Raw genomic sequence first — 27,358 nt, forward strand, 5'->3', positions numbered from 1 at the left:
GCCCCCTCGCGGGCTGGGGGAGAGAGCCGACAGCCCCGTCTGGCTGCGCTCCCCACCTCCGCTCTGACCAGGCGCCCGGGGCTAGGAGACTGTCTTGCGCCCAGGCCGGACCTCACTCCCTACGTGGCCCCGCGCGCAGTTTGACCCCAACGGGGGGTTGTGAGTGGGTGGGGTCGGCGCTGCTGCCACCGTTCCGTCGGGGCAGAGAGCCGAGGGCCGGCAGTTTCCAACCCCGGGGCTGCGTGTAGGCAGCCGGGCAGGCAGATACGAGGGGCGCCGTCGGGGCTTGTGCAGGCGCTGGGGAGAGAAGCAGCAGCGAGGGCCCACCGGGGGGAGAGGAGCCCGCCTTCAGCGCACACCCCCGCTCGCCCCACATCCCACCGCAGGCTCTGTGCTCGCGCACTCCAGGCCGGGGGAGGGGTGAGCGCCCTCTCCGCGGCCCCGGATGGGATACCCAGCCCATCCCGCCGAGGCCTGAAGGCCGAGTTCACCGACTCCTGTGAGGGAAAGCCCAAGGTCACCTGGGCGGAGCCCGGAACGAGACCCCAGAGGGCGAGCCACCGGTCTCTCGAGGTCTCCGGGAACCGCACTGGCCGGCGCCTCGGGACTTGCGGCTTTGCCTGATCCGAGCTGGGGCGACCCGGGACCGGTCCCGGGAGCCGGGCGACTTCAGCACCTCGGAGAGCTCCGCCTCGGCCCGACCTTGCAGGCTCAGCTCCGCGCACCGGGCACCAGCTCTTCCGCTTCCCCGAGACCGCGGTTCCCCGCGCTGGCCCGGGTCGCATTCGCCCCCCACGTCCGGCCCCGAGGCCTGTCACACCAAACTGAGCCAAACGCCCGATTAACCTCAAGACGCATGGCTTCTCTTGGAAAAGCTACTCGAGTCCCATTTCCCCTTCACGCTCACCTAAGCGATGGGCGGAGGGCTGCGTGTGGGCCTGGGGTGGGGGTGGAGGCGGGTACGCAGTGGAGGAGCCCAAAGGGCTGCTAGAGAAGGGCCGCGAACGCGGGGGGGGGGGGGCGGGGGCAGCGCTGCGGGGCTCTAGGTGCGGAGTCCTCTGTGCTGAAGGCGGAGGTGGAGGCCGGTCCCCAGTGCTCTGGAGAGGCCTGGCGTTGGCTGGCTGGGCTGGAGTGAGGAGCCATTGTCCCTCAAGAATGATTCGGTCTCCCATGATCCTCGTCACCAAGGATGAAAGAATGCTATTGTTCTTGCCCCCACTTCACAGATGCAGAAACAGGCTGAAGTGGTTCATGACAATTAGATGACAGTCCTGCAGGGTGTGCGTGCAGGGAGAACAGAATGGGGGGGGGGGGTGTGTGTGCAGATACAACAGGCAGATGGGAGGACAAGCAAGGCCAAGTACTGGAGGCCCAGGAACCAGGAATGTCTCCAGCCACTGCCCTGAGTTCTTACAGAAGCTGTCAGGCAGAGCGGTTCCACTTTCTCAGAAACCCCTTACAGGGTGGGGCTGTTGGCCTCCCCCAATCCCAGAACCCACAGGGGAACTGTGTAGAGCTCAGCTGGAAACCAGAGACCTGGTGTAGTCTTTGTTCTCCAGGCCTTTGATCCAACTGGGTTCACAACTGGGGCCCATAGAACTTTTCTGGATCTATTTCCCCAACTCAAATGGGCTTGCCAAGCTCTCTCCTGTTGACCCTACCACCTTATGACATGCAAGGGCCCCCCAAAAGGATTTACTCCAGGGGAGGCTCTAGCCACCCGGCAAAGACTTTCTAAGCACAGTTGTTGTGACAGGAAGGTGCTGACAGGGGCCTCCAACAGGTAGGGCTGAGCTCATCCTTGGCCAGGGAGGGCAGAGGTGAGGCCAGGCGGGCCCAAATTCACCTCCCCTACAAGGCTGAATACCCCCTTTTCCAAAATAATAGAGCAAGTCAGGGTCCCACCAGGAATCAAACAGTGGCTCCAGTACCTATGTGGTCTGGATGTACTACCAGTGCCCATCTCGGAGAGTTTTTGTGATGAGGGTTGAGATTACTCATTGAGTCCTTGGCATGGTTTAACTCAACAAATTCATAGTCCCTACTGTCAGACCAAGAAGTTCTTCCTGATTGCAGTGGGGCCTCTCCCCCTTCTTCCCCACAATGCACAGCTCAAGTGCCACCTCTTCATGGAGTTTTGCCCTAACCAGTGCTCTCTGAGCTTGAATGACTGGAGAGTATAGAGCTGGAAGTAACTGAGAGGTGGCACAGTGCAAGCCCTGCATTCTACTACATGGGAGGAAAGCGAAGCAGAGAAAAGGCAAGTGGCTTTCCCCAGGTCACACAGCTAGCTGATGTCATTTAGTGCAGAGCCCACTGTTAAATAAAATTTTCTAGAAAATTCTAATGTTCCTAACTATGTAACTCCACACTGTTTTGCATGAGTTGCTTGCCCATTTAACCTTTTGTCTCTGTTGGGGTAGCATCTATAATTATGCATGACCCATTGTGTCTGGGACACAGCTGAGCACACAGGGATACTCAAGAAGTACTTGTTGCTGGCAAAAGCCCTGGGGTGGCTCTGATTTTCCTGTAACCTCTCTGTGATCTGGGGCAAATGTCCTTCTGCCACTTTCTAACTGGCTCGAAACTTAAAAGCAGCCATGGCCCATGAAGAGAGCAGGCCCTTCAGTCACTGTACCGAGGACACAAAGTAAAGGGAGACCCGAGGGGCCAGCAAATGGCATCTCTGTGGGATGCCTGGAGACAAGACCAAGCTCGGACACCCATTATGGGTGGTTTCCTAGGACTGGAGGTGTCCAGCTTTTTGCCAATTACACCTTCACTCCAGGCCCATAGTCCTGGGTAGGAAGCAATCGAGATGAGTGACCTTCTGTCATTCCTACCTATCCACCTGTCACTGTTAAAGGTGCCCCGACCCCTAGCAGGCTCATGGAAAGCAGGAGGTGGTGGTACACAGAGACGGCGTGTAAAACAAAGTTGGCAGCCCTTACCTGAGGTGGTTCTGCTGAGGCATCAGATACGGCTCCCCACTTAGGCCAGTAGTACCAAAAACAGTGCCCGGAGAACCCGGGCCCAGCTCAGTTCAAAGACCCCCCCTTTGACCCTCAACCCATCACCCCCTCACCCCCGCATCCATAAAAACAAACAGGATGGAGCCTGGTGAGGGGCGTGTCATCATTTTAATGATGTAGATCTTTGGTGTTTCCCTCATTAGCAGTCAGACTATCCCCTCTCCTCCCACCACAATGTTTCTATGATGAGTTACAAACAGAAAAGAAATCACGTTTTCATACTAAAAACAAAATAATCAGAGCCTCGATTTTTCCACTAGAAACTACACGTACAGTTCAAGATTCCACATGCAACACCTTAAATCACAGACCAAGACCTCACATTCTGACCTGGAGTCTCATCCCCTCCCCCAGCCTTGGGCTGGCTTTGGCCTAGGCTCAGGTAATACTGACACCCACAGGCGCTGCTCTGAGGGCCCTGGGAGGCGGGGAGGGAGGAGCTTGGTGGACAAGCCCTGGGGGCTGGCCAGCCTACACCCCCCACTCCTGAGTGAGGACCTGCCCACCATCCCTTGACCCCATCCTATATCAGGCAAGCAGGCTCCCCCCTTCACTCCATGGTTGTCCCCATTAAATGCAAGTGCAGAAGTCCCTGTCCTCAGGAATCTGGGCGCCTGGCCTGACACCTGACAGTGGTCTCTGTGGGGAAAGATAAGAGGCTGAAGCTCTGGAAGGCTCAGAGATAGAGATGGTTTCTGGGGGCCAGGCTGCTCCTCTTGCTCTTCAGGTGCTAGTGGCTCGGCCCCTACAACAGGCAGACAGGACAAAGCTGCCCCACTGGCCACTGGCCAGGATGGTGTGGCCCAGATCTGGAAGACTGTTCACCCTTCTGGGGCTCTCTGCCCAGAGCTGAGTCCCTTGAGTCCTGTTTCTAGGAGAAAGGGGGGTTCTTGGCGGGAATGCCCATTCCTTCTCCATTCACTCAGCACAGCAGTGTGGCTCCCCTGGGCTCCAGATCCTGGAAGGTTCTAGTTCCCTGAGGCGAGCCTTGCCTATTCAACTGCCTCATGACCACTGACGCTGACTTCCTCTCGACCCCCCACCCTCTTGCTCCTGTTCCGATGCAGCCCGCAGCTCTTTCCGCAGCTCTTCCGCGTGTACAGTTCCCAGTCAGCTGTGAGGTCCGATTTCTGCTCAGCGGTTTGAGGGGAGGCACCAGTGCATTCGTTGTCTCTACCTGTTCCGTGGCTCCCCGCTGGGGCCTGCGGCGTCCCCCCTGCTGCTGCCACCACTGTCAGGAAGGTGGCTGTTACCGGTCAGGTCACAGTGCAGGGTTGGTCCCTCAGTGCTGGGAAGGGGGACAGGAGTAGGGGCAGGGGAGGAAGAGGACAGGGATGGCTGGGGGGGCTCCCGCCCAGGGGTACCGGGCTGGTCCCAGGAGGCTGTCCGGGGGCTTAGGCCTCGCTCTGCCAGCTGCCCAGGATCCGGGAGCAGTCCCCGAGAGGTGGAGGGCTGGGGCGAGGAGGTGCGGGCGGCCCCGGGCTCGGTGCCCGTCTGGGAGCTGCGGTGAATGCGGTGGCTGACGATGATGTTGTTGCCGAAGCCGCCCATGGAGGCCATGGTGGTGCTCTGCTCCCGTTGCACCACAGCTGTCATGCCCCCCTCAGCCATCAGCCGCTGGATCCTGCTGAGGGCATCTTCCCCACTTGCACCGTACTCTGAGCCCTCACCTGGAAGGTACAAGCAGGAGACGGAGGGAATTAGTTGTTGGCCTGGTCCCGAGCTAGACAGGCAACTGCTAGTAGGAGCTGGGGGATTCTAGGTGAAAAGCAGAGACAAGAGGCCTATTTCCTCATTCCGAGAATCGCTCAGAGACCTGAGAGCGACAGGACTCCCAGAATGACCCGATTCATACTTCTGTTTTACTGGTAGAGAAACTGAGGCCTAGCATGGCAGGAAGTGGCCAAGGCTACTCAGCCATTTAAGAGGCAGAGCTGGGCCAGAGGGCAGGCGTTGGGCTTTAACCTTTCGGCACCAGTGGCAGGGGAGTCACTAATCGAATGAAGGCGATGAGCGGGGCCCAGCCAGCTTGCTTTGCCTGCCTGCTCCCTGACGCGGGTAACCTGGTAGCCCTGGGAGAGGGTACGCTGCCTGGTCTTTGGAAAGAGAGGGCACCCCACAGTGTGGCCCAAAGGCAAACAGTCTGCTCTGCTTCATTTTAAAGCTGTGCTGTCTTTCCTCAGTTTGTTCTGTTTCCGTTACTTCCTAGAAGTCCAGGAGGAAGACTGGAGTTTTAACTGTTTCCCCTTTACCCACCAGCTTTCCCAAGTTATTTCCCACATACAGTGCTCCTGGGGTTGGATGCCTGATACTCTCACCTACCTTTCCCTACAGACAGGCATCTGCCTGGGCCTGAGGTCTCAGACTGCATCTCGAGAGGGAGAGAAGGTTCTATTCTTTCCCCTCAAAGGCCTGAACATTCCCCTTTTTGGGAGCAGACAGGCTTTGGCCCAAATCTCAGTTCTGTGTGATCCTGGACAACTCCCTTAACATCCACATTCCTCAGTGTCCTGACGTGCAGTGCTGGGCAGAGGAGTGAGGAGGCTTGCTGAGTGCCAGGCACACGGTGGGTGCTCAGTGGTGGTGATGACGATGAACTGGGGTCTGGACTGGAGCTTCGTGCTGAGGGACCTTCCCTCCAGCCTGGGCTCAGCGCTCACTGGGCAGATAAGCAGTGTGAACCTGTGGGCAACTATGACCGAGACCTCGGGCTGCCTGGGCTGGCCCCACTGAACTGCTGCTGTTTCCTCTGGCTACTTGCTGGCAGTTTGGGATTTTGCAGATCTGGGAGCTTTGATAGTTTTTTCTTTTGGGGGTACTTGTTGTCAATAGCTATTTCTGCAAGACTTTCCTTGCTTCCTCCCTGCACAGTCCCTTCTCTCTGCTTGTTGTTAGAACTGATTTCCAGGCAGCCAGTTTCACAGCTCTGCAGCAGCTTAGGCCACACTAGACCTCTCCCTCCCTGTCAGTGCTGGGCGCCTCCTGTAGTTCCTCAGGTTTTACTGAGGCAGCGGGTAGTAGGGACTCTGCCTCGGCTTTCACTTACATCCAGCTTGCTTTTCTCCAGATCTCCTGGTACACTCTGCCCATCTACCCGCCCCCCCCTCAAGGCAGCTGCCCATCCACACTCCCCCCTCAGACAGCTCAGTGGCAACTCCCAGGGCAGAAGGAACAAGAACCTGCAGGGCACACAGTACTTCTCTCAGGGGACAAGCCGCCCAACAGCAGGGCAGAAAAAAAGCCTTGGTTCCAGCACAGCTTCTACCCTGTGAGCCAGAAGGGCTGTCTAGGGACGCCCGAGGGGACGTCCCTGTGCTGACTGCCACCCCCACTGCTTTTCAAGAACTCTGTACCAAGGGCTCCTCAGCCGGGTCTGGGATGTGCAGTGGGCTGGCCTGAGGCCTGCTGGCATTGAAGCTAACTGTGCTGGACTTTGTGCCGGGGGAACTACCAGCTCTTCCCATGTAGCTCACTCCCAGGGGCCGGATAGGCTGCACCGGGGCCCTGCTGCTGGCACTCAGATCTGGGCCCTCCCGTCCTGGCCACCTGTCACCATGGCTGTATTTCCTGCCTGGTCTTTTAAACACACATTGATGTGAAAGACACATCGATTGGTTGCCTCCCATACATGCCCCTACAGGGGCTGAGCCTGCAACTGAGGTACGCGCCCTTGCTAGAATCGAACCCCGGACCCTTTAGTCCGCAGGCTGACGCTCTAACCACTGAGCCAAACTGGCCAGGGCTGCCTGGTCTTCTTGCTTTTTATATCGCCCCTTTCCACCCAGCCTTCATGCTGCTGCTATTACCATTCCAATTAAGCTCTGACTCACTGAGTGCTGGTTAAATCCATACTTGTCAAAACCAAGCAGCTCTAAGAGCCTCCAAGGAGGCAAGACTCCTTAGCTTGAGATTGAAGGGACCTCTGGTGAGGTCCTGGCCACTTCCTGACCAGGGCCTCTTGCTGCACCCAATGACCTTACTGGGGCCGACTAGGCAGTGCCATATGCCTGCCTGCCCTGCTGCCAGACAGGGAGCACTGTGGGTGCTCCGCCTGCCCTGTTCTTGCTCAGCACCTCGTGTCTAAGGTCCATTTATTTTTAAGGGCCAATGCAAGTACCGCCTCTCACCCAGACTTCCGTGATCCCCTGGCTGGAAGGGGCTGCTCCTTCTCTGAGCCTCCGCAGTGCCCACACTTCTCTGTGTAGTTATCTGTGGCTGTGGCATCAACCTCCTGTAAGTTCCTAAAGGCCTCACACTAGATTTTATTCATCTTTGGGTCCAGTGTCTAATGTGTGGTCTTGAACTTGATGTGTATTTATCAGATGAATGTGTGAGTGACTAAAAGGGCTCCCAGGCTGCTTACAGACGCTCCAGACAAGTGGCTCCTGAACACTGATCACATGTTCCCCCTGCTGTGGGAGAAACATTTGTGTCTGTTTCCTGTCTGGACTTCCTTTCTGAGGGAAATGACACAGCTCCATCTCTGAATGTGATTCCCTTGGCAATACCTCTGGATTCATGGTCCCTAATACAATACTCAACATAAGTTAAGTGCTCAAGAAAGACTGGAAAAAGAATTAAAAGCATACACCAACAGTTTCCTAGGGCTGGGTACAGACAGTTTTAGAGAGCTATGAGCTGTGTTTCTCTCTTGGGAACTCCAGGCCAGGCTCCATGCCACAGAAGGCAGCCAGCACATTCTCCAAGAGAACACACCAGGGCCTGAGAAATGGCAGCCACAGCCAAGGGTCCCAGCTAGGAGCTGCAGGAGCAGTGGGTTAACCCTGCAGCCTCCTTCCCTGCAGTGAAGCATTTCCTTCTGTCTTTGACATGAGATCTTCTCCCTGGCAAGTTCTAAGGTACATTCTGGATGCAGAAGCCAGGGTGGACCAGCAACTTCCCATAATGCCCAGTGACCTCATTTAATTCTGGGGGTTCAATGGCCAGAAGAGGGAAGCGAGGCTGAGTTAAAGGAGAAGCTGCCTGTCCTGCCTGCAGCGCGCCTGCTGATCTCCTAACCCCTCCCATCTCACATTGGCTTTTCCCTGGCCCAGGGCCCCGGCTATTGCAGCTGGTCTAACTATCGTCTTCACCAGACAAGAAGCCCAGACCACCTCTCCCAGTAGTTAGAGGCACAGCCGTGGGCTCCCCAAATAGTGTGGCACAGCCAAGCTCGGGGGCAGGGTCTTGCCTCCACTCCGTTCTTTCCTTCTACACACTTCCTGAGTGCCTACTGCATGCTGAGCAGGCACTGGACCATTGCTGGGAGCAAAGAGTGAGAACAGGGAATGCCCCTCCCTTCCTGAGTGACAGGGTAGGGAAGCTTTAAGGTTGGACAGGCAAAAACGCCAACACCTGCAAATTCCCTCTGTGGGGGGCTCTTCCTGGAAGTCCTAGAAAGAGCTGAATGGACTTTAATCACATTTTTATAGAACAAGAAAATGTGGAGTAGCTGGGAGCTATATGGCCCTAGCTGAGGGGTATGGGTTGAGAGGGGCAGGCCACAGAACAGTCCTACAAGCAGAGCTGGTCGCCCACACTAGGAAACCTGGGCCCCTGGTGCATGTGGGGGTGGGCTATGCAGGTGATATGCCTCCCCCGGGGCCCCTGGCCCCGCATTCTAGCTAAGCTCAGAAGAAAGGTTAACCAACTTGACCAGGGGTTTCCCCTCCACGTTTATGCAGATGTGGCCACCTGTTTGCCTACATGGAGAGGAGGCAGAAGCTGGGAGACGGGTGGTGATGTGCAGAGCAGCTGTGCCTGTTGCTGGATGGGGATGGTGGGCCAGAGAGAAAGTCCACGCCCAAGAAGAATTCTGATGCCTGGCCCTCCGCCTCACTACCAGAGCAGCAGGCATGGTCAGTGGTCAATGAGGGCGGCCCCAGAACAAGGCTCCTGGCACCAGGAGATGAGGCTGGCCAGTGACAGCACCTGCCCATCCCCATACTCCTCTCTCAACCCACACCTCCTCTCCTCCCCTCCCTTCTTTCTAGGTGTATCTCTTTCTGAAAGGGACTGAGAAGAGCTGGAGGGCCACGATTACAGGGTCACAGACAGATGCGGAGAGCTGAAAGCCTAGTGCCCAGGTGCCAGCTCCGGGCAGCCACTCCTGCTGAAGAGCACCTCTGGCTTCTGAAGGGCTCACCTTCCACCACCTGCTCCCCTTTGTGGGGATGAGATGGGAAAAAATGACGTTCTGGCCCCTTGAAACAGGGATAAGAGCCCCCCTTCTTCTCGCCAGCCCTCCAGCCCCAGCCCAAACAGGAGGAGAGGAACTTATCACTGACTGAGGAGGTCAGACATGGGCTAGTGCTAATCAAGAAAAAAGCAGAGGAGTCACTTTGTAAGGTATATAAATGTCTAACCACTATGCTGTACACCTAAAACTAATATTACATTGAATGTCAACTGCAACTGAAAAATTAAAAAAAAAAACAAAAACACTTAAAAATAAAAAAGGCAGAGGATTCTCAGGGAGGTGAAAGACAAAAGGATGCCCTTCTCCCCCAGCTGGTAGCTCCTGGCCCCCAGATCCCCTGCTGCACTTAACCTCGAGGATGGAGGCCTCACCCTCAGCTAGGTCCCTGTCATCTGCCCTCCCAACCCATCCAGCCTCAGTTCTCGACATGTGCTGGACAGGGCACGAACATGGATCTGCTAGTGGTCCTCTGTGCAGTGTGATGTTTTTGAACTTGGTGCCCTTGCAGGTGCATCCCCTCTGCCAGGAATGCCTCTCCCCCCTCCGCTTGACTAACTCCTACTCATCCTCCTCTACCAGTCTTCCCCGAGCCCCGTGGGCTGGGTGGGCATGGCCCCTCCTTTGAATTTCTGAGATCTTTATCACAAGAAGTAATTATCTGCCTCCTTCTCTAGACTTCAGGTTCATTGGGCCTATTTGTCTTTGTAGCCCAAGTGGCTGATCCATGGTAGACAATCAGTAAACGGCCATAAGATCAAATCCAAGGGGGCTGCCTAGGACTGTCTCTAGCCTGGGGATGGCTGGAGGGGCCTTTGACTCTCTCCTCACTGAGGCCTAAAGCCCCAGCCAGCACTGCCAGCAGCTTATGTCCACACCCTGGGGGTTTCCACCCAATAAAGAGTCACAGGCCTCAGCTGTAGGAGGTGGCCTGGGCCACAGACCAAAAGGGGACTTAACTTTAAAATTTTTAGTTCATGTCAGTGAGAGGGACAGTGCCTTGTGGGGAGACTGAGTATGAAAGCAGTTCCCTGGGGGTAATACAGGCAAATGTTACTCTTTGCCTGATGTATACATCTTCCCCTCCTATGGTCTCTTTTCAGAAAATGGCTCAACACAGGCCTAGGAGTACATGTCTACTTGGTGGCCAGTTTGTTTGGAGCTGGGACCAGCAAGGGGGCTGAGGTAGGGGGTAAGGGGATGACTGAGTGAGAACAGGCTGTTTAACACAGCTGTTAACAGACTCCAAAGTGGCTCGAGCTCTGCCACTGGGAAGTGCTAATTGGTTCTTATAAGTGTGAGGCCAGCACAGACAGCAGGCAGGCGAGGCTGGCTGAGCCACACCTGAGATAAGTGACAGAAAGGGGCTGATGGTGTGCTGGGCTGTAGCCAAAATGGCAGTGATCCACAGGTTTGTTAAAGGAGCATGAGAGGGCCTCGCCAGTGGTAGTCCCAAACCTGCCAGACTTGCAGGGGGACGACAAGCTCTCTGTGGGGTGGCCCTGGACGCTGGCAGCAGGAAGTCTCTTGGAGCCTTTTCCATCCGGGCTCCTTTCTGTGCTCTGTCTCTGGAAGAACAGCCTGTCCTCCAAGTTCTAGAGGAGAGGATACTTGCTGGGAAAGCTTAAGGGCAGTTCCTCTTGCTGGAATCAGTGACAGATCAGGGAAAGGAGGTTCCTGCCTGAGGCTGCTAATACCACCAGGAGGGCACTTCCCAAATAGGTGTGGGGTACTCGTCCTGACTGGGGGGTGGCATACTCTCAGCACCCCATCCTTGTGGAGGGGCCAAGAGCCCTCAGGAGGGGTGATGATGGTCTCAACTGTCCATCCCCAGGCACATTTGCCCTCTAGAATTATATAGCTCTTACCTTCCCCAGGACCGGAGGCCGCAGTCCCTGGCTCCTGTATCTCCCTCTCAGTCTGTGTTTCGGCATTCTGCAACTGCAGGGCCAGAGTCTGGGTGCCCTGAGATGTCACTGAGGTGGTGGGGTTCCGGGGCTGCAGCCCAATTGCATTCATCAGACCCATGTCTCTGTCTGTCCTCCACGTGGCTCTGCTGGTTCTAGGGAGAGACAGGCAGGCTGAAGTCAGGCAGAACGTGGGACAGTGCCCCTCGGAGCCCTGCTGGCTCCATGCCATGCCTCAGAGCATAGCCTGGACTAAGCCCTGCCCACCCACAGCTACCTCCCACCGGCAGTGAACTTGTCTGTGTTCCTTCTCCTTCAGCTCAGTCCATGCCCAGGACAATGAAAGGATGCCTCAGAGCCATCCAATTTTGCAAGCCCAGCTGGTTCAGTCACTCCCTTAAAGAGGACTTCCTGGTGAGGCAGAGATGGCTAACTTAAAAGACTTATTTAGATATAGGGAGCCATTGAGGTCCATGGGACAAACAGTGAGCAGCAGAAGGACCTTTCCCTCTTCAGTTTTTCCTTCCTTCTATATGCTGACAAGGTTCCAATTTACATTCTGGAATTTCCACTGGATCTCCACTTTGGAGGAAAAGCACCAGGACTCTCATGAAGCTGTTCTGGGATCCTTTCAGGGCCTAAGGTCCAGGCCCAAGGCTAGCACTCCTCTCCCATTGGGCACTGATCCCTGGGATAGCTAGAACTAGAAGCAGAGGGAGCCCGAGGCTTTAGAGAGGGTCACTCAGATTTCTAGGTGTTTCTAGGGATTATTCCTCCAGCTGGGCCCTCAAGAAAGCAGTGATGCCTCCGTTTTCTCAAAATGTTTCCATCTTCATTAATGAATTAAGTGATAAGATCATCAGTACCAGGTTCCTACTCTCTAAATGGCCCCTGGACTGCAGCTCTGGGCAGCTTGGTCCAGAGGCCCTAACCACCTGGGAGATCATCGCTAGATTCATTCTCCCTGGGACATAAGCAAACTCCCTGGGGACAGGATCCCTCTCCAGTGCCCTGGCTTCTCCCCCCACCCCAGGGTGCCCAGACACCATGGCCAGGATGGGAAAGGACCATAAGGTATCCCAACTTGTTCTACATCAAGTCTCGGAGAGGTTTTGTTCTTTCTTAGCTGTGGACACAATTTTCTTGAATGAAGTCATGTGCAAAGGCTCAATGCATGAAGCAGATCAAAGGGGAGCTGCTCTGGTTGAGGAGAGGTGGCCATCAGAAGCAGGAAGGAGGGACAGGCCTCAGCCAGCTGCGCCGTCCCCCTACAGAAACTCACCCAGGCCGTTCACTGCTCCTGCTGCTGGAGTGGACAGTGAAGACAGTCTCATTCAGCTGGTCCCAGTAGTACTCAATACCGGAGTTTGAGGCCCTGGAAACCAGTTGGGAAGGATGGAGAAAAGGCGGAAGCATTAGAGGGAACGGCCAGAACGCTACAATTCCCAGGCTTCGCAGACTGAGGCCTGGTAGCTCCTTGCTCACTCCTGGCGGAGCTGAGGGACTCCATCAGGATGCTCAGCGCCGGAGGCCCTCGGACAAATGCCTGCAGAGGTGGCTTTGCCTCTTCCTTCCCCCAGACAAAGCCTGACTTGCCCCCCCCCTTCTGATGGGGAAGGAAGGAGAGAACCTCGAGGGGTGATGGCTGGACTGCTGACAGCACAGAAGCGTCTCTGCTGAGTTCTCCAGGCTGCCAACTGTTCCCTGGTTCCTTTTCTCCCCCTTAATGTACTATCAGGTAGTTTCTTCCATCTCACACGGGCACAGGTGCCTGAAGGGAAGCAGTGGCCTCTCATCCTTCTACAGCGATCTGCCACCTCAGGGAGCAGTCCAGATACAAGACTGCTTTGATGTCAGACTCCTCCCTGGAAGGTGTTACCTAGACCAGTTGCCATGGCCGAGGGTGAGGTGCTGATGCTAGTGGTGAAGGCAGGGGGACAGAAGTTGGAAAGATGTATCTTTGAGCCCTTTGATTAGAACTTCTGCACCCGTGTAGAGATCCTAAAAGATATGCAGAACAGCCAGTCTGCTCCTAGATGGAATAGGGAGTCCACATGTGCTTGAAGGGCTCTGCTAGGGACTGAACCGCATGTTGAAGCCAATCCCCCAATGTGACTATGCCTGGAGAAAGGGTCTTCAGGAGGTAATTAAGGTTAAATGAGGTCATAAGAGTGGGACCCTAATCCTAGGACTGTGGTCTTCTCACCAAGTGAAGACAGTGAGAACATGGTCATGTGCACGTCAGGAAGTGTCCTCACTAGAACCAGATAGGCTGGCACCTAATCTCAGCCTCCAGCCTCCAGGCTGTGAGAAAGAAAACTGCTGTTGACTAAGGCACCCAGCCTATGGTACTCTGTCATGGCAGCCTGAGCAGATGACGACAATCTCCATGAAAGCCAGCTTTTAATCTACAGGCCTAGGTCATCTTCCTCTAATGACAGAACTTCATCAATGAAGAGGGAACAAATCAGTCAGCAGGTTCTGAGGATCAGCCAGGAAGTGAGTTTGTGAAGGGTGATATAGGTGCTTCCTTCCTAAACAGGACCAGGTCTGTCCCTAATGTGGGACCTCACGAGCCTGGAGGGGGAGACTGGATGTCGGAGGCTGTGCTTCTGCAGTGAAAGGAAACAGGCCTCAGCACTGAGCCCCCACGCCTATTCTGGGGGCAGGGTTCACCTGAGGATGCACTAGTGTTTTGGAGTGAAAGAGCCACAGCCAGACAAAAGTGCTCTTCCTTTCCCTGCTCTACGTAACCCTCCTGGCAACTCCCGGAGGGCCTGCAGGGCTATGAATTTGACATGACCTTCAAACCACCCCTTTAAAAAGAAGTATCTCCTCCCTCTTCCAGACACTCAGCTGTTTTTGTGGGGTTGTCTGAGAAGAACAGGGGCACTGGGGAGTGAGGTGAGAGGGGTAGACCTTGTGTTAGGGAAGAGGCAAATGGCCAGAGTCAACAGCAGAGGCTTCCCCCAAAACAAAGCCATCACTGCCAGCTGCCAGCGAGCTTCTGATTTGCAAACTTGTCAAGAGTTATTGACAGGTGGCAATACCACATGGGTCCCTGCCAAATCCTTCCTCTGTAATTCTTGCTAGCCAGGGCTGGTTACTGACAACAAATTGTTTACACCAAACCACGTACTGCATGACCGGAACCTTCCTTCCTATCCCAGGAAGAGGCCATTTAATGCCCACATTCTGATGCTGACGGCCAAAGGGTACCCTTAGACACTTTGCATCTGGCAGCTGAGAGCTGGGGACTCTGGCCATTGAAACAGAACAGGGGTGATAGACTGTATTGGATGCACTGCTCCACTCTCCCCCACCACCCCAATCCTTTCTGCTCCCCACCAACAGGTCTAGTTCTAACCCCGATATGTGCTACTTTCTGTGGTAGGTAGGAGCAGGTCAACTACAACAAGCTCGTGGATTTGAAAATTTAGTTGAAATTCCAGGTACCAAGAACAGAATTAAAGACACAGCTCTGGCTACGGAAACTCTTAGCCTTCAACAACCAATGGTCCCAACCGCCTCCTCCATCCTTGGGTCTTAAGGACGATGAGTGAGTCACTGTTTGCTCCAGGTTCTTCCTGAGAGCTCGGCAAACACACAGGGATGGAGAGGAGGGGAAGGCCAATCAGGCCAGTCTTCTCAGGTGGACTGCCACTGAACACCTGGCTTCCTCAGCAGTGTCTGCAAGCTGTGCTTCTGGGCTGGGCTCAGGGACTCCCTCACGGTGGGACCTGCAGGACTCCCTGAACACAGCCAAGAGCCAGCCTGGCCTCCCTGGTGGTGACAACGCCCTCACAACGAACTCTGGCTCTGAACTTCCAAACTTCTAGGGAATATTCCTTTTGAGAACATTCTTCTTTCATCTATCTGTTACATGGCTGTCTCTTCGGGGAAAAAAGGACTGTCTTAAGGAGGCCGGCACTTATCCCTGCTATCTCCATGATGTGGGAAAGAGTTGGGACCTGGCTCTTGTGAGACAGACAGCCTGAAAGACGCAGTCTCTGTGGCTTCCCTTCTGACCCAGAGGCGTGCCTTTCCCTCTGTGGTCAGTGATGCCTGATTGTAATCACTGTTTACAGTGGCCACTCCTTCTCAGGGGACAGAGCTGGGACTATGTCAGGAGTTCCACACTCAGTCAAGAAGCCAGATGCCCCATAGTCCTAGCCTAGTTTTTTCTGTGAATTCTGTCTTCTGAGCTGACTCTGAGAAGTGGTCTTCCCAGCAACACCTCCCTCCCATTTATAGGGCTGGTCTGTGAAGCCGGAAGTGAGCAAGCACCCCCTCACATCAATCTGGTACTTCACACCCACTGTGGTTACTGGTGGGGGTGTTGGCTGGGCTGGCAGTCAGCCAGAGGCGCAGCAGCAGCTTGGGAGGAATGGCGGGTGGAGCAAAACCAAGGAGAAAGGAGCACCTCACTGCCCGGGGAGGGGGGGCCCCTTGGCTGCCAGCGCCGCAATGGCTTTGTATAGGGGCGAAAGGGCCGGTTGCTCATCTCCTCACCTGCCCTAAGATTTTCTTTCCTCGGAGAGATGGAGTGTTTCCTTAGGTCTTTTTCTACTGTCAGTGGGGTTTTAGTACCATCAGGAGATAGATAACCAAGGAGCTTGTTACTCTTTGTGCCTGGAGAGAGCACCGAGGCTACGACAATGGAAGACAATCAAGAGCAGACTTGAGCACAAAATGAGGTGCAGCTGCCTGTGCCTGGGACAAAGCAGAGACCACCTGTTTTGGAGGGAGGGCTGTAATCTTGGCCCAGCTGGCTGGCTGGCTCCTGTGCCCTGGGGAAGGGGTGTGCCAGGGAGCTGCGTCACACGGAGACAGGCAGCAAGCCTTAGGCAGCTGCCTACTAAAGAGACAACAACCCTGAGCTCCTACTTTCCCATTTATATTTGTTCTCATTTTGACCAGAGACCAGCCATAGTGACAACACAGAGAGACCAACGTCCGTCTCATCGTCAATCACTGGACATGCTTATCAATACCATCCAGAGTTGCATTCTTTATCTGAGGTCTTAAGAGAGTTACAAAACAACATGTGCTCTTTTGGCATGTTTTTCTGTGGAAGAGAATGCATTGCTTTCATCAGAATTTTATTTATTTAAAAAAATTTTTTGTTGTTAATCTTCACCTTAGGATACATAATTTTAAATATGTCTTTATTGATTTCAGAGAGGGCGGGAGAGAGAGATAGAAAAGAAACGTCAATGATGAGAGTCACTGATTGGCGGCCTCCTACATGCCCCCCACTGGGGATCGAGCCCGAAACCCATGCTTGTGCCCTGACCAGGAATTGAACTGTGACCTCCTGGTTCATAGGTCGAAGCTCAACCACTGAGCCATGCCGGCTAGGCCTGAGGATATTTTTTCCACTGATTTTTGAGAGAGTGGAAGGGAGGAAGGGGAAGAGAGAGCGAAAGATGGACAGACCTCAATGTGAGAGACACATTGATTGGCTGCCTCCCGACTGGGGCTGGGGATCAAACTTGCAATCCAGGTACTTGCCCTTGATCAGGATTCGAACCCGGGACCCTGCAGTGTCAAGGCCAATGCTCTAACCATTGAGCCACACCGGCCAGGGCTCATCAGAGTTTTAAAGGGTTTTTTGATTGAAAAAAGGTTAAGAATCAGCTACAGAAAAAGAGCTCTGGATTGAAAGTTAGAAAGCCCAATTTCCTCATTGGTCTGCTGGGAGGCCTTGGGTGAGTCTTAACTTCCTTACCTGAATATTGTTCAGTCTTCCTTGCCTAAAGCAAAACAATCATACAGATGTGAAGGGGACTGAGAACTGGAAAAGCTCTGAATAACTCCAAAGCTATTCGGACAATATCTGTCTGTATTTATATGATACCCTTACATGTCTGGCGCTAAGGTCTGGGACATTTGCCAACATGATCCAAGAAATCAGGAGAAACAGCAACAATGAAATAGGCCAGCTAAATAGCTCTCAGTCCAACACAACTTAGCTTGTGATGGGATGCTGTCTCCTGTGTCACATGCTGGTGCCACCTTGCTCATAAAAGAGGCTTGAGTTCCCGGTGGGTAAGCGAGTTCCCCAGGAAGTCTAAGATGGCTTCAGCCTGCTGAGACTCTGGATGCTGAAGACGACATATGGTGAGGAAAGATAGGCCAAAGCCAGCTTCATGCTTGCCTGAAGTGTCTATGACTCATACCAAGTACGTGGGCTAGGGTTTCAGACATCAAAGTCCTCGTGGGGTCACGACTAACTAGATGTAGAGATTCTGCCTCTGTAAGAGCAGATCACTATTGCAAGGGGTTGGGGGGACTGCAAGTGTGGCTGGGACAAAGATTAGTGGCTGGATCCACAGACAAGACAACAATGCTGAGGAAGGATGTCTTGGAGAAACAGGGACAGGCCTGTAACTACTGTGTTGGTAGGAATAAAATTAAGGTCCAAAACTCTGGGCCAGTTTTGGAAAACATGCCTATTAGATTCCTCTTATGAATTCCCAAGAAAAGAGGAAGATAGAAGATAGTCTCACGTACTCTGGGGAAAAATAAATTATTTCAGAGCAGACTGATCCTGGACTATGGACAGGCCAAGGGTGAGAACAGATAAGGACAGACCCAGCGCCTAGGCTGACAGGGGCAGTCATGCAAGAGGCAGGCTGTGCTCTGGTAAGGCACATGGAGCTAGTAAAAGGGGCTCTCTGGACCTAGAGCCGAGGAGAGCATGGTCGGCAGAACCGAGAAGTCTCCTAGCTCTAAGAGCAGCTTGACTAGGTCTGGCTCAGAGAGCAGCCTCTTTGGGAAGGGCCCTGAAAATTCCAGATTGAATAAGCTGCCCTTAAAGAACCAAGTTTCTTCTCTCCTTGGCCAGCGACCTAGCTCAACTAAGTGCTCAGTCACCAGTTGTCTATCAGCCACAAGAACTGACCCAAATACAGACCCTGGGAATAATCACCAAGAGCCCTAGCAAAAGGCAATGTGGACACTCCCCATAACCAGAGACCCTACCAGACCAGCCACATGTGCTCTTTGATCTGCAGACACCCTTGGAGAAGACCCTGCACCCAGTGAAGGACAGCACTAGGACAGCCTAGAGCAGGAGTGGCACTTAGTTGGTTAGAACCCTGCAGCGGCCCCCACACAGCAATCAGTTTGATCTGCTCTTGAAGCACAGAGCTTCACACTCCCCACCCGGCTGGGTATGGAAATTGATGGCAGACCTGGCAGACTCCCAGAGTCCTGCCTAAACAAACTCTATTCTCCAAAAGGCCAGAGGAAGGGAAAGGGGTGTCATCAGGACTAAAGAAAGAAATGCTTTGGTTCCCTGTCCCCTCCTACCTCCTACTTCAAGACCAGATTATAATCATTTTGACTTTGTTGTTGTTGTTAATCCTCACCTGAGGATATTTTCCCCATTGATTTTTAGGGGGGGTGGGGCAGGGGGAGAAACATCAATGTGAGAGAGACACACTGATTGGTTGATTGGCTGCCTCCCGCACGTGCCCCAACCGGGACTGGGATTGAACTTGCAACTCAGGTGCATGTCCTTGACCAGGAATCGAACCCACAACTCTTTGGTGTACGGGCCGACACTCCAACCACTGAGCCACACCGGACAGGGCCATTTTGATTTTTAAATTGAGCTTTTCAATCTGCCTTTTCTATCATGAGCCAGAGCCCCCAGCAGAAAGGAAAACAGGCAGGACAGAGACAGAGCCAGGCAGTTAGAGATCAGTGGCTTGACAAATTAGGGCTTTAACAACACTTTATTTCCAATTTCATTTCTTAAGTTCATTTCTAAGGCACTTTACACAAACCCAAGACCACCACCTGTTGACTTTTTCAAAAAGGGTTCAGGAAAGAATCTTTGATATGCTTTTGACTGCAGAGACATTTTATTATCACTAGAGAACCAGAGAACAAGGGGAAACAAAAAATATTTCCTTAGAGTTAAGAGACAAGAGAACTAAACCAGTCTTTTGGAGACTTCTGGACTGGTGAGCTAACCCTGGCATCTGCTGAGTGAAGAGGGCCCTTTAAGGAGTGACAATGGGAATGAGGCAGGCTCCAGCAGAATCTAGACTTCCCATCTAAAAGACCCACCTCACGGCCAGATCCATAGATGGATGCTGGTTACTCCAGCCCTCAGCCCGGATGACCCCTCCATACCCCCCCCCCCCCCACAGGCCCCTGGAGCCACTCACTCTGGTCGGCAGATCACCAGGTCTCCCTTGTTGGTACCATAGGCCAGGCCGAGCCCGGGCTCGGGCAGCCAACGGGCAGAGTTGATGCTGACATGTCTCCGCTGGTCAGCAGGCATGGGGTAAAGGACGTTGAAAACTCTCTGGGTGGGGGGAGAAAGAGGGAAGAAAAGAGAACGGGAGGAGAAACAATCTGTTATCAAGAACAATAAAGTCCCCTCTATGGCCTGAAGCAAGTTAAATACAGGGAGGAAAAGAGATGGTTAGGCTGGAAATGGGGTGACTCCGACCACAAATTTGAGAACTGGGGGTAGCAGAGGGGAGGGTGGGACCCTCTTACTTTAGGTGAGGGCCAGGACTCTTTCAAGAAATACCAGGGGCATACTCGGGCTTTTCTGTATGAAGCCATTTAGCACCTCTCACATCACTGCTTTAAGGTAATCCAAGGAAAGCCTCATTGAGTCCAGCTCACCAGGAAGCAGCACCCCGATGTCCTCTGACCAGATAAACCAGTGAGAGTCAAGCTCAACTGGTATCTTGTTACCATGGAAATCAGTGCTCTTACAGCAATGGGGAAAGAGGGGTAACATTGGGGAACATTCTTAATTCATCTAATTAAAAGCAATGTTCAAAGGTGCAAGAAGGTATAGAGAGGAGGGCAGAGGGGACTCTTGAACACATAGGTAGGTATGTGACTTCTTCCTACCTCATGCAAATCACCATTAAATAGTTCATTTCCGTTTCTCAAAGGGAGAGGAGTCTCCTTTCACAGCCTGCATCTTTCCAAAGCGACTGTTTTCTCAGAGAGCAGCTTAGCTATGGCTAAGGTTTGAGCTGAAGGTGAAAGAAAGCCTCCCAGTCTCTTTGGCTACTGACCTACACAATATTCCAGAAACAACTTCAGTCAGATAGGGGGCAGGACCATGGAAGACGAAGGACTCAGACTTTAGAGTTTGAAAGGCCTGGGCTTGAGTCCTGACGTCAATGCACAACAACTTTTCTAGATCTCAGTTTAAAAAGAACACCAACATTCAAATAGCTGGGGAGATTTTAAAAAATGATGTAAAATGCCTGGCATGATGCAAGCTTATAAATGGTAAGTGCTGTTGTTATTACCAGGAACCTGCTGGGGCTTCAAAAAAGGCTGTTCGGGCCTATGAAAAGGACATGAAGTGGAGAATCGTAAACTGGAGTTTCAGTCAATATGCTGCTTCTCCCTCTAAGTCTCCTCAGGTTTTAATCAATAAACAGGGACAAACTTCACCTGCCTTTACCTGTCTGTAAGGATTGACAAAGAAAAGAGAGACCAAATGAAGAGTGTGAGTTAGAAAGTAATATTCAAAAATGAACTTAGGGTGGTAGAGTAACTTTTTCTGATTACCCTGATGGAAAAGTAAAATAAACAGGGGGAAAAAGTAAAACCTGGGCTAGGGGTCCACTGCACGTGCACAAATCGATCCGAAAAGTCCTGGATTTGGGACTGCTCGACTGTGTGTCTCAGGCATTCATCTGAAAGGCCTTTACCAGGACAGCCGCTAGAATAGCATGTGTTCTCAACGCACTGACACACACACACACAGAAAATCCTGCTATGAGTGATTTTCCAGGTGCTATGGTGCTGAAAATGTGCCCAGGCACTCATGGCACTCGGCACACTGCCAGAACGGCCCAAGATGTCTCGAGGGTGAACCGGTCTTTCATAGAGACGGAACTGGCTCTGGCCCGAGGCATGAGACTGCGCCGCAGGTGCTGCATCAAGAACCTCCTATGCCCTGCCTGCCTGCCTGCCTCAACTCCAAATGTAAGAGTCAGCCAGGGCTCCTTAAATCTCTGGTCTGAGGAAACTCCTAAAAACAGAGCCCAATGGAGTGTATGAATCTCTAGACTAGACATGGTTACCTGACCTTTGGATAATCTCCTCCTTGTACATACACATCTGGCAGGAGCCCTGAAGAAATTCATGGCCTCTGCTTTCCACCAGCCTTTTCCCTTTGCTCCTAAATCAACCCTTTTCCTTCAAACCAGGGGAGAACATGGTGCCCTCATCGTTTCTCACAGAAGTTTTCACCTCTCCAGGAGCTAACCCACAGCTTCGGTCCCACCTAGAGGTCATATGGTTAAATATGACTGGGTATACACACTAAAAGGACAGTGGTGGTGACCAGACAATGGCAGCTGAAATCACTCAATCTGCTGATTTTTCCTTCTCCCAAAGGTCAGATGGTATGAGTGGGGTACACTCAGAGTTAAGGAGGAATGAGTGTTAATTTCAGTGTGTTGGATGAGGGGAGCTTCGGTGTACATGGGCCTCCCAATAGTCTCTCCCCTAAAATCATGGTTCAGAATTGCAGGGAACGAGGCGAAGGGCCAGAGAAAATGCCCTTGCAAGAAGAGGGCAATACGGTTAGTAAATCAGATGCTTGAAAGTTGTGCTACGTCTTTTGATGGGTGTCTCAAATAAAAATATAAATGAATTCTTTTCTAGAACTCTTCCAGACCAGGGAAGAGGCAAACAAGCCTCTCACATGCCACAGATTCACCTTTTATAGTCTATTGCTGCAGAGGATTAACAAGCAAATGCTACCAACTTGCTTCTAAGTACAGGGACTTGCTTTGGGGACAAACCCTCAAGAGACTAGTATGACAGATGACCCAGCTTAGGTCAGACAAAGTCAGAGGAATCGGAGAGAAGTAATTAACATTTGAGGCCCCAGACCCTGCTGCATAGAACATTCACAACCTCCACAGCTCTAGGAGTCATGGGCACCGATTTGTCCTCTGGCTATGGCAGCCCTCCCTTCCCCCACCCAAACCCCTCAGTCCTTAAACAGTGTGGAAAAGTTAGCTCCCAAGTGCCCACCTCCTCCAAAGTCTGGGTATTAGGCTAAATCCTGCTTAGTGGCAGGAAGCCAGAAAACACCACATGAAGATCAGCAGCCTCCAGGACTCCTGATAAGCACTTGCTTGCATATCATGCTCTAATGTGGGGGTGGGAGGAGGGGCAGGAGGGAGGGGAGAGGGACTGAGAGTGAAGGATGAGTAGGGACCACAGGTCCTGGGAAGTCATTTGGTCCAATACTTCTTATTTTACACATGCCTGAAACTAAAGGACTCTAGAGGAATGAGAATCTGGGCCATTTTGAAAACCCCTGAGAGATGTGGTTTCCACTCGTTTCTCTGGCCGGAGTTGAAAAGCAATCAGAGCACCTCACTGAGGGGAAATATTCCTCACTAGTCAGCCCTAGAAACAGAATATCTGGGCAACAAGTGCCCCAACACTGACAGATGATTAGACAGCGCTGGCTACTCCCTAATCCCATTTATGGTTTCGGCCACCAGTCTTCCCAACCCAGTGACTGGGTGATCTGTGAGTCTCCTCCGGACTTCAATGGGGACTGGCTCTGTAAACACAGAGTTCATCAGCACTGACAAGAGGTAAAGGACAGCTCTGGCTTCACTTCAAGGCACCCCAAAGATATCTCGAGTAAAGGTTTCCTTAACACATCAGGTGCCCTGAAGCTCCCCATGGGATGTTAAGGACAAAGCTGAGTGGCCTGTCAAAAATCCCTTTCTCTCTCTGACAAAAGTGACACCCCGTAAGTTACAACACCAAATTCCAACACACTGGAGGAGTATCAGGACCCGGGGGCCTTCTGTGGGGCTGGATAAAAAAACCCAGCTGCTGATCCATGTTGGCAGAGTCCTGGGTTCACCTGTCTCGGCTGCAGCTATTCCCTGGTGTATGACAAATGCTGACAGAAGACCCCCTCCCCAAACAGCCTGATCTCATTTCTAACATCTAGGAAGGGAATTGGAATATGCTAGAAGGAACCAATTTTTTAGTCAGTGCCATCAGCACGTCAATAGAGAATGAGTCGGGTCGCCAAGATTGCCATGTGGGACAAGGTAACAATTCTTCCACAGGGGGTCCAAGACAACCTCTTACACTGCTGCCCCTCCATACATTCAAACTCTAATAGGAAGTGGGAGCAAAAGGAAACAGTTCCTAGATCAAAACTAAAGTGGTCTTGTTTCTTGTTCAAAGATACAGGAAAAGAACGAGGGGCAGTCAGAGGAGCTCAGGGGGAAACCTTCCTCTCCAGCCTTTTAAAATTTAGAGGAAAAAGTATTGCTGCCCTTGCCAAGATGCTTCCTCTTCTACCACATGTCAATAAAGCACAGACCATCAGTCCAAGCAGTGAACTGCGCGAACTGCACTGCTCAGATCAGCCCAGATAAGCAGCTAAAGAAAATAAAAACTGTGGTCATCTTGTTTACATTTGGGACTCTCATCGTCTGTAAAGCTGGAACCTTGCCACGGTGGCAAGAGGTTGAACACAGCTGCCAGACCTCCCTTGTTTTAACTAAGACCACGGAAGCTGACTGGAGAGACGAGACTGGAAGGGCCACGGGAGAAGGCACGGGCCAAGGGGACTTTGAGGAAGAAAAGACTGAGAAAGAGAAATGCCTTCTGGGGAGTGATGGGAATCAAGGGAAGCTTTACGCTTTTAGAGGGGTTCCTAGAGGAGAATTAACTCTCTGCGAAAAGGGGAAAAATCAATGGAAGGCAGATGCTAAGAGACAGGTGACCTTTCCTTTGGAAATGGATGGCTACACATCTTCTCACGGCTGAAAAATGCACACATCCCAGCGCTGCCGGGGGGCTGATACTATGGTCAATTTTCCTTTCTTTTGAACTCTTGATTTGCTTAGATTCATGAATTATTGGAGTTTCTTCATCCTCTAGGAAAATGTGATTGTTTTCTAGAAACTTTAATTCTTTTACTCACTCCAAGCCTTCTTTATATTCTACTCTGGAGTTTAGAACTTGCAGAATGTTGATTCTGGAGCGGTTATTTTAAAACAAGAGTCACAATACCAAGTCACCCAGCTCTCCCTGTACTCAGCTGAAGCAGGACCAAGTCTGCCGAGACACCTCTGATCCAAACTGAAGCAAACACCTCCTTTTTTAAACTCCGGGATTTGTGGCCCCCTGCTGCTATTGCTAACCTGCTGCCTTGAAGTGATTTCTAGCCAGCCTCCTGTGAACTGCTGAGACCAGTAAACTTTGTCTCATTCACTTGTTCCTCTCAAGGAGATCCCAAGGACAGTCAGGGGACAAGAATTTCCTTTTTCAATAGGCCTGATGGCCCAAAGACATCTTTGGCCACCAGGATCAAACCACAGAGATGACTTCAGCTGAGGAACCTATTTCTGTGCTAAATGAAATACTGACACTCACTGCTCCTGAACTCCCCAAAATTAAATAATTACTTCTTCCTGTTTCCACATCTCCAAGCACAGGACAAGTTCTTGAACTCCCTTGGCTTTCTAAATCTCAAAGGAAAAGGCCAAATGAGTGGGTGTTCTAGACATTCACCTTGGATAAGAGTCTTTCAATATATTTCAATTCATTCAATATATTTTGTTGATCCATGTTTTTGGGAAAAATTACAGGACAAGATATACATGAAAATACTTATAGGCAGGTTCTTCTACCAATTCTTGAAAAAATAAAAAAGGTTTGCCTTTCACTTTTGAACTGATCTACTGGGAATCTCTCACCAGTCTCAGTGCTGGGACTAGAACCCTGAGAAACTCACTGGTATTGGGCAGAATTGTGGAAACGACTAAGACACACCCTATTTTCATAAGGATTATTTCGTTAATACTTTCGTTCAATCACTGTTTTCCAAGTCACATGCGAGGCACACAGATGGTGATGATGAGTAGGGATGTATGCTCATGTGTGCACAAAAATTACATGGCACAGGAGATTTCAAAGTGACACACATTCCTGGGACAAACGAGAGTGACTCCTGCGTGCTGAGCACACCAAGGGCTGGGAGTACAGCAGTGGAAAGACCACTGAGGAAGCCAGTCACCGAACACGTACGTGCCTGAGGAACAGGACCAGATCCATTCTGTTCACTGCATTCCCAGACCAGGCAAAGCACTGGGCCCATGGCAGGGTTCACTAAAATTTTGTTGAGTGAAAAGAATAAAACGCAGTACAGACTGAACTCTAAGGGACCATGGAGGAAAGATAACATTGGAGTCGGAGGGATCTGTCATGGAAAAATCTGCTTAAACTAATGACTTTGATTGCAGCTCAAGTGTTATTTTTAATTTTTCATCTTGCCCCCTCCCTTCTCTGACAAAATGCATCAGAGACATCCCTGACGTATCCCACACTCCCCCTTTCCTACAATGTGCTAAAGAAAGGAACTTTTTGAGGCTAGATGCTTTGTACCACTTCTCAGAAGTCAACTTTAAGATAATTGCAGAGGAAGCAGCTTTTAATCAACTGACAGGCAGCTTTAAGGAAATTAATGAGGGCAAAATCTTAGGAAGGAGTAAATCATTTCTGACAACAAAGCTGTCTCCCTTTTATCCTAATCTCCCCTTGGAGAAACAGTACCCTTCCAGGATACAAAATAAAATATCTTCATTTTGGGCTTTTGCCACTCCTGAGGCCAGTTAAGATTACAAGGCTCAGTTCCCTTAGATTTCTGGAGAATACCCTGAGTTGAACTAGAGTTCTAGGGCTCTTCTGAAAATCAAATTTTTACAATCTAGGGAGGTATAGGAGAATGGATTATATTTCGGACTAAATTCAGGGCAAAGAGGGAGCCACAGTGAAGAGTATATATTAAAGAATGGAGCTAGGACAGGCCAAAGGGCCGACACCTGTTAGTCACATAAATGCTGGTCACTGCTGACAGCACTGCACACCCACCCTGACCCAGGATCTAAGCTACAGTTATGACTAATCTGAGCATTTTGGATACCAAGCTTTTTTTGTGGTTCATTTTAATGAACTTTTAATAATAACAGTCATCACTAGGCTCTGTGAAGATGGCTGTGAAATGGTGTAAAAGAAAGCCAACCAATGTTCTTCATAACGAGGGTGACACTAAGATACCCAATAGAGGGTATCACAGTGACGTCTCCCACCCAAGGATAACAGTGAGTTGAACAGTGGAAAAAGGAACTCAAAAAACACTCCTTCACACGGGAAAGGGCCTGGAGAGAAACAGAAAGATAGTGTTTCTCACTGTTTGAGCCAAAGCACCTCTGTACTCTCTAACATGCAGGCAAACAGGCATGCGCTTGCAGGTACGAGCCCGAGTGAAGTCACCTGCGGGCAGGTAAGAATTTTTAACCAGAATCGGAAAGAGGCCTGTCAGCATTAGTCCTTAAAGAACCATCACTAGGATGCTAGCATGATGCCAAAAGCCTGAAATCCTTAGGGAGGAGGTACTCATAGATCTCTCAGCTCTGAATTATCTGAAAGATTTGGTTAATAGGAGCCATAGAAGTAAACCAGATGAGGTTGCAGAGCCAGGGTTGGTGCGGGGGGTGGCGCAGAAAGGAAAAGACAGGGGAGGTCTAACAGAACACCCGTGCAGTCAGCTCGTTCTCGCGGTCATCGGCAGCGCCTGCTAAAACGAGGCTGGCTGGGCCCCACCCCAGAGCTTCTGATTCAGCAGGTGGAGCAGAGAATCTGCGTGTCTATCAAGTTCCCAGGTGTTGCTGATGTGGTCCCAGAGGACAACACATTGAGAACTACAGCACCGTTAGACACAAGTAGGTTGTAGGTCTGTAAAAAATGGTAAAAAAGCTGCTTTCCTTCCCTGCTGCCTAGGACCTGTTGAGGATGAGGGGGATGCATATCTTCAGAGCTAGAGCTCTCCAGGGAGAAGGCACATGTGGGAACAGTCCACCACTGAAGAGCAGAACTCTCAGGGTCAAGTGGGGGAAGGGGGAGTGAACAGGAGGAGAGACAGGAGGAAAAACAGGGGGGAGAGGAGGAGAGAGAGGCAGGGGGTGCGGGAAAGGCCGGCTCTCTTTCCAACATCCACTCCAAACTAATGATCTGTGTAGGCAGCAGTCACTCAACACTTGAGTACAATTTTACTGCAGAGCCACAAAGAAAAAGCTCTAAACCAAATTGACCTTTCAGTATTTGAGGCTTTGCCTTCAAGAGCTCAATGCTGTTTCAAAGAGGAGAGCTAAACTGCTTTCTGTCCTAGAGCT

General features: G+C 51.7%; 1 protein-coding gene across 6 annotated transcripts in view; it reads right to left on the bottom strand.

Annotated features, from left to right (window-relative positions):
* Positions 1-3,124: 3,124 nt before the first annotated feature.
* The window catches only part of AMBRA1 (autophagy and beclin 1 regulator 1), a 146,865-nt gene continuing 122,631 nt past the window's right edge, over positions 3,125-27,358 (bottom strand). For all 6 annotated transcript variants that reach the window (XM_016204043.2, XM_016204042.2, XM_016204045.2 and 3 more), the window contains 4 exons: positions 19,322-19,461; positions 12,421-12,513; positions 11,100-11,293; positions 3,125-4,705 (listed from right to left, as the gene is read on the bottom strand). In XM_016204043.2, the coding sequence (XP_016059529.2) occupies positions 4,209-4,705; positions 11,100-11,293; positions 12,421-12,513; positions 19,322-19,461 (924 nt within the window). In that variant the 3' untranslated portion in view covers positions 3,125-4,208. The remainder of the gene's footprint in view (positions 4,706-11,099; positions 11,294-12,420; positions 12,514-19,321; positions 19,462-27,358) is intronic.

The sequence above is a fragment of the Miniopterus natalensis genome, chromosome 11 (assembly GCF_054644295.1).
Source record: "Miniopterus natalensis isolate mMinNat1 chromosome 11, mMinNat1.hap1, whole genome shotgun sequence".
NCBI lineage: Eukaryota > Metazoa > Chordata > Mammalia > Chiroptera > Miniopteridae > Miniopterus > Miniopterus natalensis.